This window comes from Bactrocera dorsalis, chromosome 4 (assembly GCF_023373825.1).
Source record: "Bactrocera dorsalis isolate Fly_Bdor chromosome 4, ASM2337382v1, whole genome shotgun sequence".
NCBI lineage: Eukaryota > Metazoa > Arthropoda > Insecta > Diptera > Tephritidae > Bactrocera > Bactrocera dorsalis.
This window is the reverse complement of record NC_064306.1, coordinates 70,970,526-70,986,321: the sequence shown is the minus strand read 5'-3', so window position 1 is coordinate 70,986,321 and position 15,796 is coordinate 70,970,526. Positions and strand designations below refer to the sequence as shown.

Below are 15,796 nucleotides of genomic sequence, written 5' to 3'. Positions count from 1 at the left end.
TTGAGCCCAATTTTTGATGACTCGTTCAAGCATTTCAAATGGTAAATTGAATTGAAGCATCTGCATAGACTTTAGACTTCACTTATCCCCACAGGGAAAAGTCTGACGGTGTGATTTCACACTATCTTGGCCAATCGACCTGCCCCAAAACGGAAAATTGTCTGTTTAGCAAAGTGTCCTCTCAATAAATGCATTGACTGATGCGATGTGTGGAAAAAGGCGCCTAAATGTCACCGAGATCACGAACTGCAATTTCTGCGGCAATTTTGCTTGTTTACGTAACCATTGAGCCAGAAATTGGTCTCATCCCTAAACAAAATTTGGCTCGAAAACATCCAATCTTCTTGGTACTTTTTAAGAACCCATAGAGGTCTCGGCTTGGCTTCAGTTCTGTATTTTGTACGCTTTTAATTTAAGATCTCGATGTAAAATGCTCTAAGTCCTTCCATACGTCAGTCTGAGTTGCTGCGAATGGCGCCCAATCGACTCGCCACGGATTCGTGGACAATCTCAGCTACAGCTGCTATATTTTATTCACTACGTCCTGGGACGTGGTCTATTCGGACACATATTATCCAATTATGAATGCTAAGTCTCAAAATAGGTGATGGTTTTGCGAATAGTACACTCATTAGGCCGTTAATGTTGACCATAAGTTGAGCTAAGCGCTCGAAATTCATTCTTTACAGAACGTGAATTTTCGTGATAAGAAATCTTTCGCGGTATCATGCTTTTGTCAATGGGATTCGCAAAAGTCCCAAAACCACAAACCAGCTGTTCTTGCTTTAATTATAGCGGCGTAGTTTTGTAAAATGCTTTTTTGAGAGCATTCCTTGAATGCACGTAAATTTGGATGCATTCGGCATACTTAGATCCGTCTATCGTGGGAAAAGCTTGCGAAGCTCTTAGTCTATTTTTCGGTGTTAAAAGTCATAAAGGAGATGCTTTAGCCTCTTTCGAATTCCATTGGAGTTGTCGAATATTCCCACAGAGTCCATTAAACATTCGAAATAAGATTTATATCCATTTCCAATGTTTAGTGTAATGCAAATTTCTTTAGATGAAAATGTGCAGCAAACCATTAAGCGGAGCCACTATGTTGGACTTCGCCTTATTAGAAATCAATAAGATGCAACTCGCAACACGACTCGTAAAACACTTACTTTCACATCAAAATATTTACATTATACTGCCCACACATTGCCAAGCTTCGCCAAGAGTCAAATTATCGAAAATGTCTTTTTCGTCGAAATAAAACGTTCGTAAGCGTCTTATCTTCACGCTTCCATTGTAGCTGTGACAGTACTCGCATGCAACGGATGACGACACTGCACGCCATTACTGTCGTTGTTGCTGTCGCAAATACATCACTGCGTTGCGTTGCTTGTTTTTGCCGATATGTCGTAACATTATCGCCGCCACCTTGTGTTGCCCCAACATTTTTCATCGCAACAATGTGACTTTATTGCGCCTCATCTAAACAAACAACAAAGTGATTTCCACCGCAGGCGCAGCAACGAAGATGCCGCCACGGCAGCCACCAACAGCAGCAACTGTTGTGCAAATAATTCGCACAACTGGCTAGGAAAATGGGGATGGTGGAAAAGCAGATGCTCCTTGTTGATTGAGGTTAGCCTGTGCGGCGCCACGGCGGATGACACGAACAGCAGGCGAGGTTAGAAATGTGCGCGACACGGAGAAAGTGACTTTTTCACTTTTACTAACGGACAATAGACAACAGACACACGACAGCAGGCGGCACAGGCAGCCAACTAGTGACTTCTACGGAGGCGACAGTAACGAGATACAGCCTATCGCACTGCCGTCTTTGTTGTCCGGCCATCGTCTTTGCAATTTTATTTCGCATTTATCGAAATATTTGCATGTTGCGGTTAGAGTTGGAGGCATCTCTGCTTGTAAAGCCCATGCAATCATATGCAGTATAGCTTTTTTGCAAATAAACATTTACACGATTATTTCCATATCAGGTGTGCATTTGCAAAATTAATCATATTTTTACACTTTCTATGGATCCATCGATGCGACATATGTTTCGACAATGTGTTTACAAAAATTTATTACTTTAATGGAATATTATTACCATAAAAAGGATAGATAAATTGTGAAAATATTGTAATGACACTCTCGTAAAGATACTGACCTCACGGTTTATGCCACTAAAAAGTTAGAAATATTTAGTTTGATCAAATACATAGCTTCCCATTTCTCCCGAAAAACAGAACCACGCATAACAAAGTATTTGAAATTTGGCAGAAGCATACAATTCTATTACCCCCCACTATAAAAAGCATTTAAATGCAAATAGTAAGAGCCCAAAAATGTTTAGTAACGCTGTTAATTGAGTACGTGAAGAAACTAGCATTCAAGAGTAGTCAAATCTTTTTTGAAGTTGCTGATATCGTGCTCATCTCGGAGGTTACGTGCCATGCAATTATTTCACATCTTTTTAAAATATTTGGGGTTTCAGCAATCTAGCAGAAAATCATTAACTAAGAGAATCAGAAGTGAGTATAGCAGATTGAGAACAATGTTAGAAGAGTTTACGATGGAGTGTGTCATCACTCACATTTAGTTAAAAACCCATATCCCACTCGACTGATTTCAATTCGAACAACATATGATAGACGATGTTATCCTGACATTCCTAAACTACAGTATGAAAACCTGCGAAATCGGACTAAAACCATATCTACATACTTCCTAAATAATACAATTTTAAATTTCATTTTATTCTTTCACTTTCCAGTACACAAATCGAGAGCCAACAATGTGTTCCGTTTAAAATTTGCCAAAATAATGCCTTTGAACTGTTCCAAATTACTCAAACTCGAAAAGAAGTTTGCCGTGCAATTTACAGGAGTTTGAAATATTCGGTTATACGCAAATTCCTTACTTTTTAAAATACTAGTCAGCTCCTCGCCCTCAGCTAGGTTTGCTTAAATTAATTCTGGGATTTCAACTGATCAGTATTCAACCGGTTTCCGAGCGCTAATGTTATAAGTATTTGATATACTCGTATTGAATGATTTGTACATAAATTGAACGTGGTCTTTAGCCCTTTCCTAGAGTGCCCCAACATTGTGAAATCAATACTTAAACGAGTTTTATCTTGCACCGTTAGCCATCTAGTTGAATTAGAATAATAAAATCAGATCCTAATAAACAAGTTTTTTGGCATCGTAAAGACTTGTGATTTATAGTCCAATTGCGTTTAGATTTTAAAATAACCTCACAAAATTAAATGTATGTATGTTGATGTAAAATATGTGGAAAGGGGGTTACATAGGTTTCTTAGGGTAAAAAACGGTCTTTTTTAACAATTTTTTCTTATTTTAAAAATGAAATATTTTATTATAATTTTTTATTGTTACAAACATATACTATTAACAAAGAAATTCCTGAATTTTTGGAAAATTGGATTTTTGCCAAACATTTTTGCAAAAAAATAAAATTTTCCAACATTTTTTTAAATAGTTGTAATCGAATTGTATCTCAAAGACTTATGTAGAATTTCATGACGACTTTTAAAACACAGTTTCGAAAAAAACGCATTTAAAGACGGCGCATTTAGCCTAAGTGCGCACAAATTTTCAAGGCCGTATCTCCGAAACTATTACTCGGATCAACTTGAAAATTTACCACAATATTCTAGGTTGTAGAATTTAATAAGACAATAAAAACATAAATTTTTTGAAAGCTGTAAACCCATGTAACTCAGGACTGTTGTGTAGCAGTAAAATAATTAAGGCATCTGAACTCGAAACGGTTTTTAAAAATCGATTTAAATAAAATAACGATACAATATCTACAATAAAGATTTCATTAAAATTTGTCAAGCTACGAAAAAATCATCTCTAAGGAATTTTTATTGATAATACTACATATTTACTAGAATATTGATTCGACTCCTAATTAACAAGCCTACTCGAATTTATTTAATTTTTATAATTTCACTTCGTTTTAGTCAAATAGGGTTTGAAGTTTGTTTATTTTGAAGTCAATTTACAAGATTTTCGATAACTCTTCGACCAAATTTTGATAAAATAGAAAATATCAGAAGCTATCCTTGAAGGAATAAATTATCAAAGGACTGGTTATGTTATTTTAGCTGTAAAGTACACTTAGGTAGCACATCTTTACTTTTAAAGTAAGGCAAAAAAAAAATTCTCAAGAAATTTTAGTTTGAAAAATACTGCATTAAGGAAAGTAAACTGAAATATTTACGCGAAAAGTGTATCAACTTTTCTACCCACAAAATCTTCGACACAATTGTTTAACAAATTTATGTTCCTCAAATACACAAGTTATCGCTTAAAGAATCAACAAATATTTTCAGTTTTCTATTAACTGACCACTTAACCTACTAAAACTCGCACATTTCCAAATGAGTACTTAAGACTTAAGACTAGCAAGCATTTGTTTAATCTTCTGCATATTGATTTTTAATTGCTAATGAAAATGAGGTTTGCGAACAACCTACTTGGTCAGCATACGCCCTCATTGCCACAACTTGAATTTTATTGTTTCTGGGTGTGCTGCATTGTTGTTGTTGTTGTATACATTGAAGGTGTTGCTAATGTGGGCATACATCTGCATACAAGCGCGATTGCCGAAAAGTCATTTTGGTAGACGGACATTAATAGCGGTGAGGGTGTCAACAACATTGCGGGCATTGACAGACGACAACAAGACCGCCAACAATTGCCTGAATGCAGCTGCAAATTTAGTGACGAGACCGCGCTGCCAATTTGTACCCCGCGCCATAGACCGTCGCCGCAGGCGCTGAGCACATGTTGGCGCACAGATGTGCATTTTGCACAAAGAGCTCAAACGCATCACCGCACAACTGTGCGCTGCGCCAATAATTGCAACAACAACATCAATTGTAAATACAATTGTGCGGGAGAAATTTCATTGTCGGCTGCTGAGTCTGCCATGACAACAACTTATCGCTTACAACAACAAAAACAATGTGGCACAGCTGCAGATGCGCTTTAGTCAATTTATAATTTTCTTTATCACGAACATTTTCACGCCTTTCAGACGCCGCTGCCGTCGCAGCTGCCACACAGCACATTTTTATTAATTCCATATAACAAATTTCGAATTTCCATTTGCAGTTAAACGGCGAAACAACACAAGTCCAGCAGCATCACATATCGCGGGTATTTTCCCCCAACGCCAACAACATCACATACGAAGACAGTTATTGAAGCATACAACATGTTGACCGATTGTAGCAGCATTCAAGGCTCCACGGCGAGCTCGTCGAGTGACGTTATGACACTGGCCACTACCTCTTCCTGGTGCGCCATGAGCATACCTTCCTCGGCGGCGGCGGCTGCGGCCGTAGCGAGCACACGCCTGCGCATATTGCGTCTCGTACGGCCGCATGCGCGCCGCATTTTGGTCACGCCCGACACCAGTCCGTCGTTCGGGTTCACCGTACGTGGTGGCAAAGAGTTTGGCACCGGATTTTTCATATCAAGTGTGGAGCGGAACAGCGAAGCCGAACTTAAGGGAATGCGTGTAAGTATGCGAATTCGGGTTGCAGCGCCCCTCAGGTTGCTCCACTTTCGGGCGATTGCTGCAACTAAATTACACCTAAGAAGCCAAAAAACAGGCAAAGCGACAGCAATTTATATCTGAAAAAGTGAGAAACGTGAGTTTGCCACTGTCGTTAAAGTGAAATAAGACAAGCTGTCGCTACGTGGGTGCGTCCGACACGTACGTCGGGCCTATCGTTTGTGCGGTAAAAACGCTTACTGATTTCGTGTGAATATGTGTTAACATTCTGTTCCGTTTGTTTGTGAAAATTTATGTGGCACACGTGCGGCTGCGTACATTCTAGACAAAAGCTAACGCTTCTCGCATTTCAAACGGCACTACGCGATGCCGTAAACACATTCATACCCGCATATTTAACCAACGCATGCGCCGGCGTGTTTTTGTAGACATTTTAACTAGTATTTTATGTTTTTTTTATTTTTTGTGCAGATTGGTGACCAAATTCTGCGAATAAATGGCTTTCGCGTAGACGACGCCGTTCACAAGGAGATAATACAATTCATAACCAACCAGGATAGAATTACCATGAAAGTGAGGAGTGTGGGAATGTTGCCGATCAAAGAGTAAGTTGCGGAGTCGATTAAACAACTGTTTATTGTACTATAAGTTTCAAAGTATTTTTAATTGTCGGTCAACCTATTTTAATAGTAGTTAGTGTTTGATACTTTTCCAAAAATAAAAAAGATAGAGAATCGAACGTAAGCTCGTACGTCGAATTTTCACACAGTATATCGCAATCTGCTAATATCACCTTTCCAATAGGCGATATGTATACGATGGCACCTATTGAAAAAATACGAAAAAACCTTTTTCGACTACCAATATATGTATGTATTGGTGTTGCCTTTAAAATTATTGACAGTCTAATCGGCTTCATTCGAAAAGTGACCTTGATATTCTCTTACATCGGCACACTTCGTACAATGCATTCAATTGATTGAGTCGGACTCTGTCACACCCGTTTCTCTGAAGAAACTGCCAGGGAGAACAATGGGCCTAATTATGGTTTAAATGCGACCACCTACGGTCCGGCGCTCATACGCCTCCCTTTTAGCCACTCAACCATCCAAGGAACTGTTTAATCTGAAAACAATTGAATTGACTTTCCAAGAACTAATTTTGTATATGAAAATATTGCAACAGTTCAAGTCGCCATTTATGGATGAAAATAAGTGGCTAATAATGTGGGTTTTCTGTACGAAAAGAGTCACACAAGGGCCCAGTAAAAACTTTGTTAGGACATGACTACCCACCTGATCAATCTTAATAATTTATAAAGATTAATCGAAATGTGTTGCTTAAACTTTTCCGATCTTATCGTCATTAATCGACGTGGATGGAGGACTCTTATGGGGCAATTATTCGAATACTTCGCGACCTTCAATTACTTCTATTCGTGACAAAGAAAACTCCCCAAAAGACTTCTGCAACTATGTCGGCGGCCCTGTAGTAGTGATTTTATTGAAACTGTAAAATTTCAAGCAATCTTATTGTTGGTAGAAACACAATCCAATTGCCATGTGGACAACAAACTTCACAAGAACATAAAAAAGGTGATATGAATCCAAGGAAAAATATTTATCGATTAGGTTTGCGCGTACAGTTTGATCTGATAGGATGTATCCACAGTTTTCAAAACTTCTAAATTTTGATCGACAAATTCGATAGGTTAGTTTTTGGGTCAACCTAATATAAACGTATATCTCTTTTTCTAATAATAAGGTTAGCCTATTTTATTCTCCAACGCTAGAAGTAGTAAGTGCCATTTAATAAATACGTTATTTATGCCTTTATTGAATCTAAAAACTCACTTCTGGTACGACTGTTTTACAGCAAAGACGCAGACAAATTATCTTGGCACGCGGTAAAAACTTTCACGAACGGCAGCAGTGCCTCCTCCGAGAGTTCTTATAAAGTCGCGCCCGAACGCGAAACACGCAACAAAGAGGTCAATATCACGCTTGATGTAGCACCACGTACAACACTCGGACTTGGTATTTGCAAAGGTCCCGAGTGGAAACCCGGAATTTTTGTGCAATTCACCAAAGAAAAGAGTGTGGCACGCGAAGCTGGTCTACGTCAGGGCGATCAAATACTCAGTGTCAATAGCATAGACTTCTCCGATGTGCTCTTTAGCGAGGCGGTGGCGGTAATGAAAAGTGCTAGCAAATTGGAGATGATCGTACACAAAGCAGCCGGATGCGATCTATTTCCGGGCGAATCAAGCGGCTACAACAGTTCGGCCAGTTCGGTGACAGGCGATCAAAGCCCCTGCTGGGCGGATGCGAAGTCAAAGCGTTTGACAGCGGTGCGCGAAGAAACAACGACCGCACCGATTTGGAATGAGTCGTCAGGAGCAGCAGCACCGTACGTCGATCAACAGCGATGTGCTGATCAGCAAGACGGCTGTAACAAGCATAATAGAGATGCACCGGAAAAGAAACCAGTCGGAAGCCAGCAACAAGTCAATAAAACTATTATTAAATTGTCGGAGCAGGGCACATCTATTAACAACACATTCGTTAGTAGCACACAACCGGTAGCGAATGGCTCGCGGATCACAAGTGAGTATGGCGTACCAAGATCAGTGAACACTGTCGGCTCGCACGAAGCATTGCCGATACCACCGCCAATGGTCCCGATGAACTCTAGTGGCGCTTCGTATATGACGCGAGAGGAACGGGAGACCAGAACGGTGACGGTGGAAGTGCACCGTCAACAGGCGGACGAGACAAAAAGACAGCAACAGCAACAAAAGCAAATTCAACAGTTGCAACAACAGCGCGTTGAATTCAACAGTCACTATCGCCACAACACGCTGCAGCCAACACATTCTTTGCCCAGCCACACAACGCCAACGAAGCATCCGGAATTCCACAAATGTCTACGCAACAACAGCACACAGCTACAACAGCAACCACAGCAACAAACCACGCTATTTCAACAGTCGCAACAACAGCAAAGTACACAGAATTACCGCAACACGCGCCAAGCCGACAGCAGCTCGCTCTCCAGTGCCATAACCGAGGAGCTGAAAAAACGCAAAGAGGTAAGTGAATTATTTAGCAACTGAAACAGCGAGTGTAAGTAAATTACGAAAGCCATAATGTACAAAAATAACAAAAACCTACTTTCGATATTTCTCAATTCAACAATCTACACGCAACGCAACGCGACTTGCAACGCGCCGCACGCTTAATTTTCGCATCGCCTCGCAGAAACAGCGACTCAACGCGGCAACAGCTAATAACAACGCAAACAACAACAACAATATCAACGCGCACAACCAAGGCAATTATATAAACATCAACGGCAAGCAGAACCATTACAGCCAGTGTAGGCAACAGCCGCCACAACAACAGCAGCAGCAGCAGCAACTTCATCATCACAACACGCTCCATCAGCCGCTGGCACTAAAGGCACAACAGCAACAACAACCGCACTATCACACCACACCACTGTCGCCGTCTTCATCGTCGCTTTCATTGTCTGCTCCGCCAACATCCCCAACGGCGACTTCCGCGCCTGCGCCCGCGCCCTTGTCGGCCTCCAACGCTACGACAGCCGCGTTGAGTGCTCGCGCTGCTAGCAACAATGTTAATGGCAGCGAGCGCAACAACCACAGTCACAGCAGCCACAACAACAACAGCAGTAGTCAAAACATTCCGACAGTTGGTACCTCAGCGATTGCCGGTGTCGGTGTTGGCGCTGGTGATCAGCACAGCGCGCTGATGGACGAGTTTAAACGTGCCCACCAGCGCATGTTCAAAAACGGGTTCCAAGAGACTGAACGCAAGGTAAGTGTTGTAAGCGCGTCACAATTTTCATTTTCATCTCCTCTTTCACAACAAAATTGACGCTTTTCAGTATGGCGTACCTTGTGCCTAAGTAATACATTAAGTTGCCACCGATGAGTAGGAAAAGTCTAGATATGGAGACAGATGAGCTCAGCTGGAGCTTATTTGCAAAAACCAATTGACCTTAGTTTCTTTAGATGCGCTCATGGCAGAAAATCATTGGTTGTAGCCTGGCTCCCGGGATTAAGTTTAGTAGGTCTTTTACGCTTACCCATAATAGTTCGTTCAGCGGAACGAACTCTGTCGATTTAACCATGTCCATAGTGCCATCAGTCTGGATATATGCGAAATATCGAGATATTTTGCACGTCCTCTTCCTAAGAACGTGCTCAGTTGTCAGAACCACAAATATCGAAGCACTCTATATATATATATATATCGATATAACGAGTTTTACAATAAGAGCGGTACAAAATAAATACAAAATAAAACAAAAACGGTTTGGGATTACAATGAAATTCTTCCATTCCATTTCATGAGATAACACTTTCACCAAACTTGGTTTTCAATAAATCGGTTGTGACATTCGCTGTGTGACTTGTGGCACCGTCCTGTTGGAGCCACATATTGTCCAAGTCCGTATTATCCAATTCGAGCCAAAAATATTCGGTTATCATTGAGCGGTAGCGATTGCATTCACAGTAACGTGCTGGTCATGATCGTCACGAAAGAAGTACTACCCGATGACGCCGCCGGCACATAAACCAAAACTAGTTTTTATGTCAATTTTATCTTGTAAGGATATAGGTCAAGATCCTTTAGCAAAATTTGCGACAACGACGTTACAGAGATGCCCAACACTTAAGAACGGCGTGTGAGAGACTGATTTGGGTCTTCCTCAATTGATGCGCTAGGGACGGAAGTACTTTCAACACTAAGAGTACTTTTTATCTCACTGGCACGGGAACATTTTGTACTATGCCTGTGCATTCAAATTTTTTTACTAGACGCTCAATTGTTGTTCTGACAGGATGATTATGACGACTATAATTGCACGTAGCTCTTAAAGTTGAGGTCAGTGACTCCGAACTTCGATACTGAATTTTAATAATTTCGACTCATTGTTAGATCGCATATCTTTCCATGATGGAAAAGCAAACTTTAGTCAAGAGAAATGTCAAAAGAGCGAGAAAAATATAGCCTTGTTTGCTGTTCTTGTCGATATAGTTTTATAGCGTCCCTATTGAAAACCCCTTTACCATATTTAGGTGTCATACGAACTGGCCGTACAAAACCAATTTCTTGTACGGAAGTGTTTTTATGAGTGGTTTTTCCTTGCCTACCTAAACAGTGCGAGTGTATAGTATATATTGATGTATGTACCAATGAGTTCGTTAGTTTGTTATTATTTATCAACTTTAATGATTATTAATGTACTGTTAGGCTTTCGAGCTGCAAATAGAAGTAACATACAATTTGTTAAAACTATTTACATTAGCTTAGCAAAAGTAAACTGCGTACCTTCAAATGAAATTAAAGCCATTTATCTACACAACTAATGTTTACATTATGGTGGAACGATTTCTTAAGTAAATTTTTAGAAATGACCGCAATAAAATTTCATCGCGCTCAGCGCACAACTGTTTCAAAATTTTGAGTAAAATAATTATGAAATTTAAATTTTTTTTACTTCGTAAAATTCTCAAAATATTAAAAGGGTATCAAAAAAGGCGTTAACGGTTAAAATTTGTGACTGTGTATCGATGCCAGATAATTATATAATTTTATTAAAAATTACAAATTACCATAAAGGTGAATTGCAAAATTTTTAGAGAACGATACTTCTTCTTAAAAGGCTGTGCCATAATAAAAACATAAATAAAAAAATTGACAGATTTTTTCTGTACATCATAATATACAAATATACACATGCTAAATGGCAGTTAACGAGTTGTCGAAAATTTTTAACGATGTACAATACGATCTACTACTCAACACGAATTTATAGTATTTCTATAACTTTTTAAATGATGACTCATTATGACAACCCAAAATTGAGAATTAGCACAAATATGGTAATGAAAACGCAGATTCAATATTTAATTAGTTAATTAGTCTAGCTCTCGCTCGCGCACGTTGACAATTATACGAGTATGTATTTCTATTCACTCTCAAGTTTGAATACGCTCAAGATTTTAAACGAATATCCTTTCTGCAGGTTTTACAATTAAATAATTTTCCTTACAAAATTAGACGATGGTCCCAAAATTGAACTAGAAATTCTTTTAAAATGAGATACGAGATATCCGCAATAAGCCACACATAGACCAATTCGCTTTGCGCGAATTTCAACACACTCTACGGCCTCACTATCGATACCTCCTCTAGTGTATCATACTGTGGAGACCCTAGATGTTTACAGCGTAAGCCAACGTGGGACAAGTGCACAAGAGATGCTCCATTGTTCCCTGGTGCTTTGCTCTAGACATTTCTTGAAGTCTTCTCGATCTATTAACCCCATCTTGCGGGCGTGTGTCGCCACCAGACATTGACCAGTTTGTATTCCCATCATGTTCCCACAGTCTCTTCTATCGAGTGCCAACAGGAATTTTGTGTACCTCGAGATGTACCGTTTTGCACATGCCCATGGCACCTAGTAGAAATGAAATTTCTTACTTCTGGCAACACTTTCCACTGCGGTCCTGCTTCCCAGTACACTTCTGGCCGATAATGTGATACTAGTTTAATGCCTTGATTGCGGCTTGGCTGTCTACGAAGGTGTTGACTCTGGATTTGCCTGCAAGTATATTATGGGTCAGCTTCATGGCTTTTGTAATAGTAAAGACCTCAGCTTAAAATATACTGCAGAGGTCCGACAACTTAAAAAGTTGTCTTATGCCTATCTTTGAACAGTATCTTCTCGCACCCATTCCATCGCCCATTTTCGACACATCCGTATAGATGGGTGTTTGAATTTAAATAATCTTCTAAGTATGCAACAATCCTGAACTAACTCCATACACCTCATTAAATACAAGTACCCGAAAACACCTGACCAAACGCCATTCCGTCTAACAATAATCATTGCAAGCTAAGAGAGATTGACTATGTGCATAGGTGCCTGCTTATGATGCCAATAGCTGTGCGCGTCACATAGCCGACAGTAAACGGTAAACAGCAGTTTGATATGTGAGTAACGAACAAGCCAAGCGAAAAGCGCTGCTGAGTGAATGAATGAAGGAGCCAAGAAGCTAACTGCACCACATAGCTGCATGCATCGCCGCTACTACACTATTGTTGTGCGCACAGAGGCGTTTAGGTTGCTGAGCAGTGGCGCACTTAAATACGCCGTTTGTAATAGTTTTCTAGTGGCATAGGGTCTACGGTGTAACGCTAGCGCTGAGCATCAGTTGCTGTTGTTTTGGCTTGGGGGTACACAGTCACGACAGCCGCGCCGCGTCGCGTCCCATTGTAAGCACAATTGCAACCGAGTCGCTACTAACTTTGGCGCATTATTCTAAAGCGAAACGACGTGTGCAGTTAACTGATTTTTTCAGTCGCATTGTTCTTGTACCACTACGTCTACAAGTATACACAAATATTATATTGTCGGTCGCTGTATGCACAAAATAAATGTAAAAATAAAAAAGAAAATAAAAGCAAGCAAATAAAAACAAAATAACAAACAACAAGCTGCGAGCGCTGATTGCCTAGAGCGCAGCGTCTATTTGACATGTGTTTGGGTGTCAGTGCAGCGGCATATAACAGGTGTTTGTTGTGGTTGCACAGCAATATTTATAAATAAATATTTCGCTTATTTATTTTCATATGTACTTGCGTTTTTTTTTTGGTTTTTATCTTTGTGCTGTGATTTTTTCAAATTTACTTCGCGCTAAACTCGAGTTGTTTGCGAAGAAGCCTAGACTCCGCATGTGTACGGCGCGGCGCGTTCGAGTGCTCATATACTAAGTAAAAACAATGATATCATTCTGTGCGGCCAGCTGATGGAATGTTGTAGGCGAACGCGCTTGTTGGCAGTCAAGCACACCTTCAGTGTGGATCGGCCGTGCGGTGAGGCAACAACAGCAACAGACGCTGCCAAAGCACAGTTTCAGTGAATAGCGAATATATTGGCCAAAATCATAGACAATGGAAATATACGGTATTTTCTCGGCAAACGCGCACATATGCAGTGCAGCGCATATATAAGTTGTATATCATAATTTGACTCGTGTTGTTCTTTGCTCGTGCGCCAAGAGCGTTCACATACATAACCGTGTTTGTGTGTATTGCACTGCGCGTTATCTTATCGCGCGCGCAACCGAATATCGCCAGCTGTAGTAGAAGTGTAACTGTGTACCAGAAAATTTCGAAAAATCTAGTCGACAAATTGAGAAGTGCAGTTCCGTTGTATTTGTTGTTTTCCATCGTTCTGCTTGCCAACATTGCGCATGTTCTATACGCTGCAGAACATCAAAGCCAAACAGAGTAATTAGTCACTCAAGCGCAAGTAGTTGTTTAACACTACTACAAGTACTAACAACAACAATAACGACAACAACAAGTGCGCGATAATCAAATTCTAATTTATGGTTTCTTGCTGTTGTTAAATAATTGAAAAATATATTGACAAATTCGCTGGTGTCATAAGCTAAAACTGCGAGCATTACTTGTGTTTTCATATTTGTTTTTTTGTTTTGTGCTTTCACAATCGGCATGAGGAAAAGCGTCAACTTTTGCAATTAGTCAACATCAGTGCGCCAATCACTTAGTTAGTCAATCAGTTGCTGCCGCGCGACTCGACGCGTCGACAAATTCAACATCTAAGCGGCGACGCTTCTCGCATATCTATTGCAATACTTAATAACAGTTAATTAGTAGCCGCCACTTTGTCAACAATTGTACACATCAAGCGCACACGGTAGCCGCCATGCAACAAGACGAGGAAAAGTCGCTCTATGCGACAATGCGTCCCGCACGCGGCGGCCGCAGTCTCGTCACACTCAGCACCTACGAGGCACGTAAGCTAACGGCACAGCCACTGAAAGTAGGCGATTGTGTGTTGGCGTACATATGTACCTATGCATTTCTAAACATATGTGGCCACACAGTTCGCGCGAGCAATTAAAGTATCTATGCTTATGAATATTTATCTCTTCACAATTGCTTGCCTTTACATTTTCTCGCCTTGTTTTGTATCGCATGAACTTGTAAATTAATTTTGACCAACACTTTGTTTCTCTCCACTGCAGGAACGGCAAGAGGCGCTACGCAAAACAACCATGATGGAGGATGATGTCAATCATCGCGCTAGTCGCATGCTGCGCAACGACAATGGTCCGATAGCAAACGGAACGCAATTCCAGATACCGCCACCGGTAAGCCATATTGATCATAATTATGAGCTTAAAGTGAAGCTTTGTAGGTAGTGAAGGTAGTTTCATTGAAGGCGCTGAAGTAAAAATATATAATGGGGCACGCAGATATGTACGTCCTTTAAAGTACCGCTGTTGGCTTCACATTCCCAATTGGTTACTTAAACAATATAACTCAATTTCCATAACAAATGTGTACCGTAAAACCTTTCGTTTCATGCTAAGTCATCTTAGTAACACTTTTTCATAAGCTAAAATGTCATTATCCGCTCAACGTACGTCCATATATCCGATCATTCCTAATACTGGTGCTGTGAGCACAAACACAATTCTCGAGCAATATCTCACCAATTATCAATTATGTACCAATCTAGCAATGAAAGTGCTATTTCCGGCAATAGTGAGAGCTCTACCAATAACAACACCATTCAGCTCAGTATAATTGCCGCTGATATCATAAGTTTCACAAAATTAGTAATGTATTGGGTAATTGATTGAGATACCTGTATAGAAATAGCGGCAGTACACACTTTCATAAACGCCAGTTGGGCTCGCTTTCAAGTGAGGAATTTCCGTTAGCTGTTATCAGCGTTCGAATAAATGGATTACAAAAATTTTACACGTGCCGTAATTTTTTAAATATCCGTAAAATTTTTTGCCTGCGCTGAATCGCTCTTATATATCGTCACCTAAAATGCAAAATAACGTAACATCACTTTTCATAAGTTTACAGGCGAAAGAAAAACGTTATACTCTCATATTGAAACAAAATTTGAGTTTGGGTTATAAAAATTGTTATATTGGGTAGTCGAAAAAGTCGTTTCGTATTTGGTGAGATTTTAAGCTTCATTTAACAAAAAAAATAAATTCGGAGAACTTGGAAAAGGGTTACAGCTCTTCAAAAATGAGTGAAAATGAACAAATTCGCTATATTTTGAAATATTTATATAAAAAATAGAAGAATGCCACGGAAGCCTTGTTTCCGTTCTGAAAATTTCGAAATTTCAATTTTTACTGTTGAAAGTTTTACACTGA

At 40.0% G+C, this 15,796-nt stretch overlaps 1 protein-coding gene across 1 annotated transcript in view; it reads left to right on the top strand.

The window, feature by feature from the left end:
• Positions 1–15,796, top strand: part of LOC105223024 (putative uncharacterized protein DDB_G0282129) — a 49,909-nt gene that overhangs the window by 31,822 nt on the left and 2,291 nt on the right. Inside the window, exons 2-6 of the mRNA XM_011200614.4 lie at positions 5,142–5,550; positions 6,019–6,152; positions 7,423–8,638; positions 8,808–9,386; positions 14,639–14,764. Of these exons, the coding sequence (XP_011198916.2) occupies positions 5,245–5,550; positions 6,019–6,152; positions 7,423–8,638; positions 8,808–9,386; positions 14,639–14,764 (2,361 nt within the window). The 5' untranslated portion in view covers positions 5,142–5,244. The remainder of the gene's footprint in view (positions 1–5,141; positions 5,551–6,018; positions 6,153–7,422; positions 8,639–8,807; positions 9,387–14,638; positions 14,765–15,796) is intronic.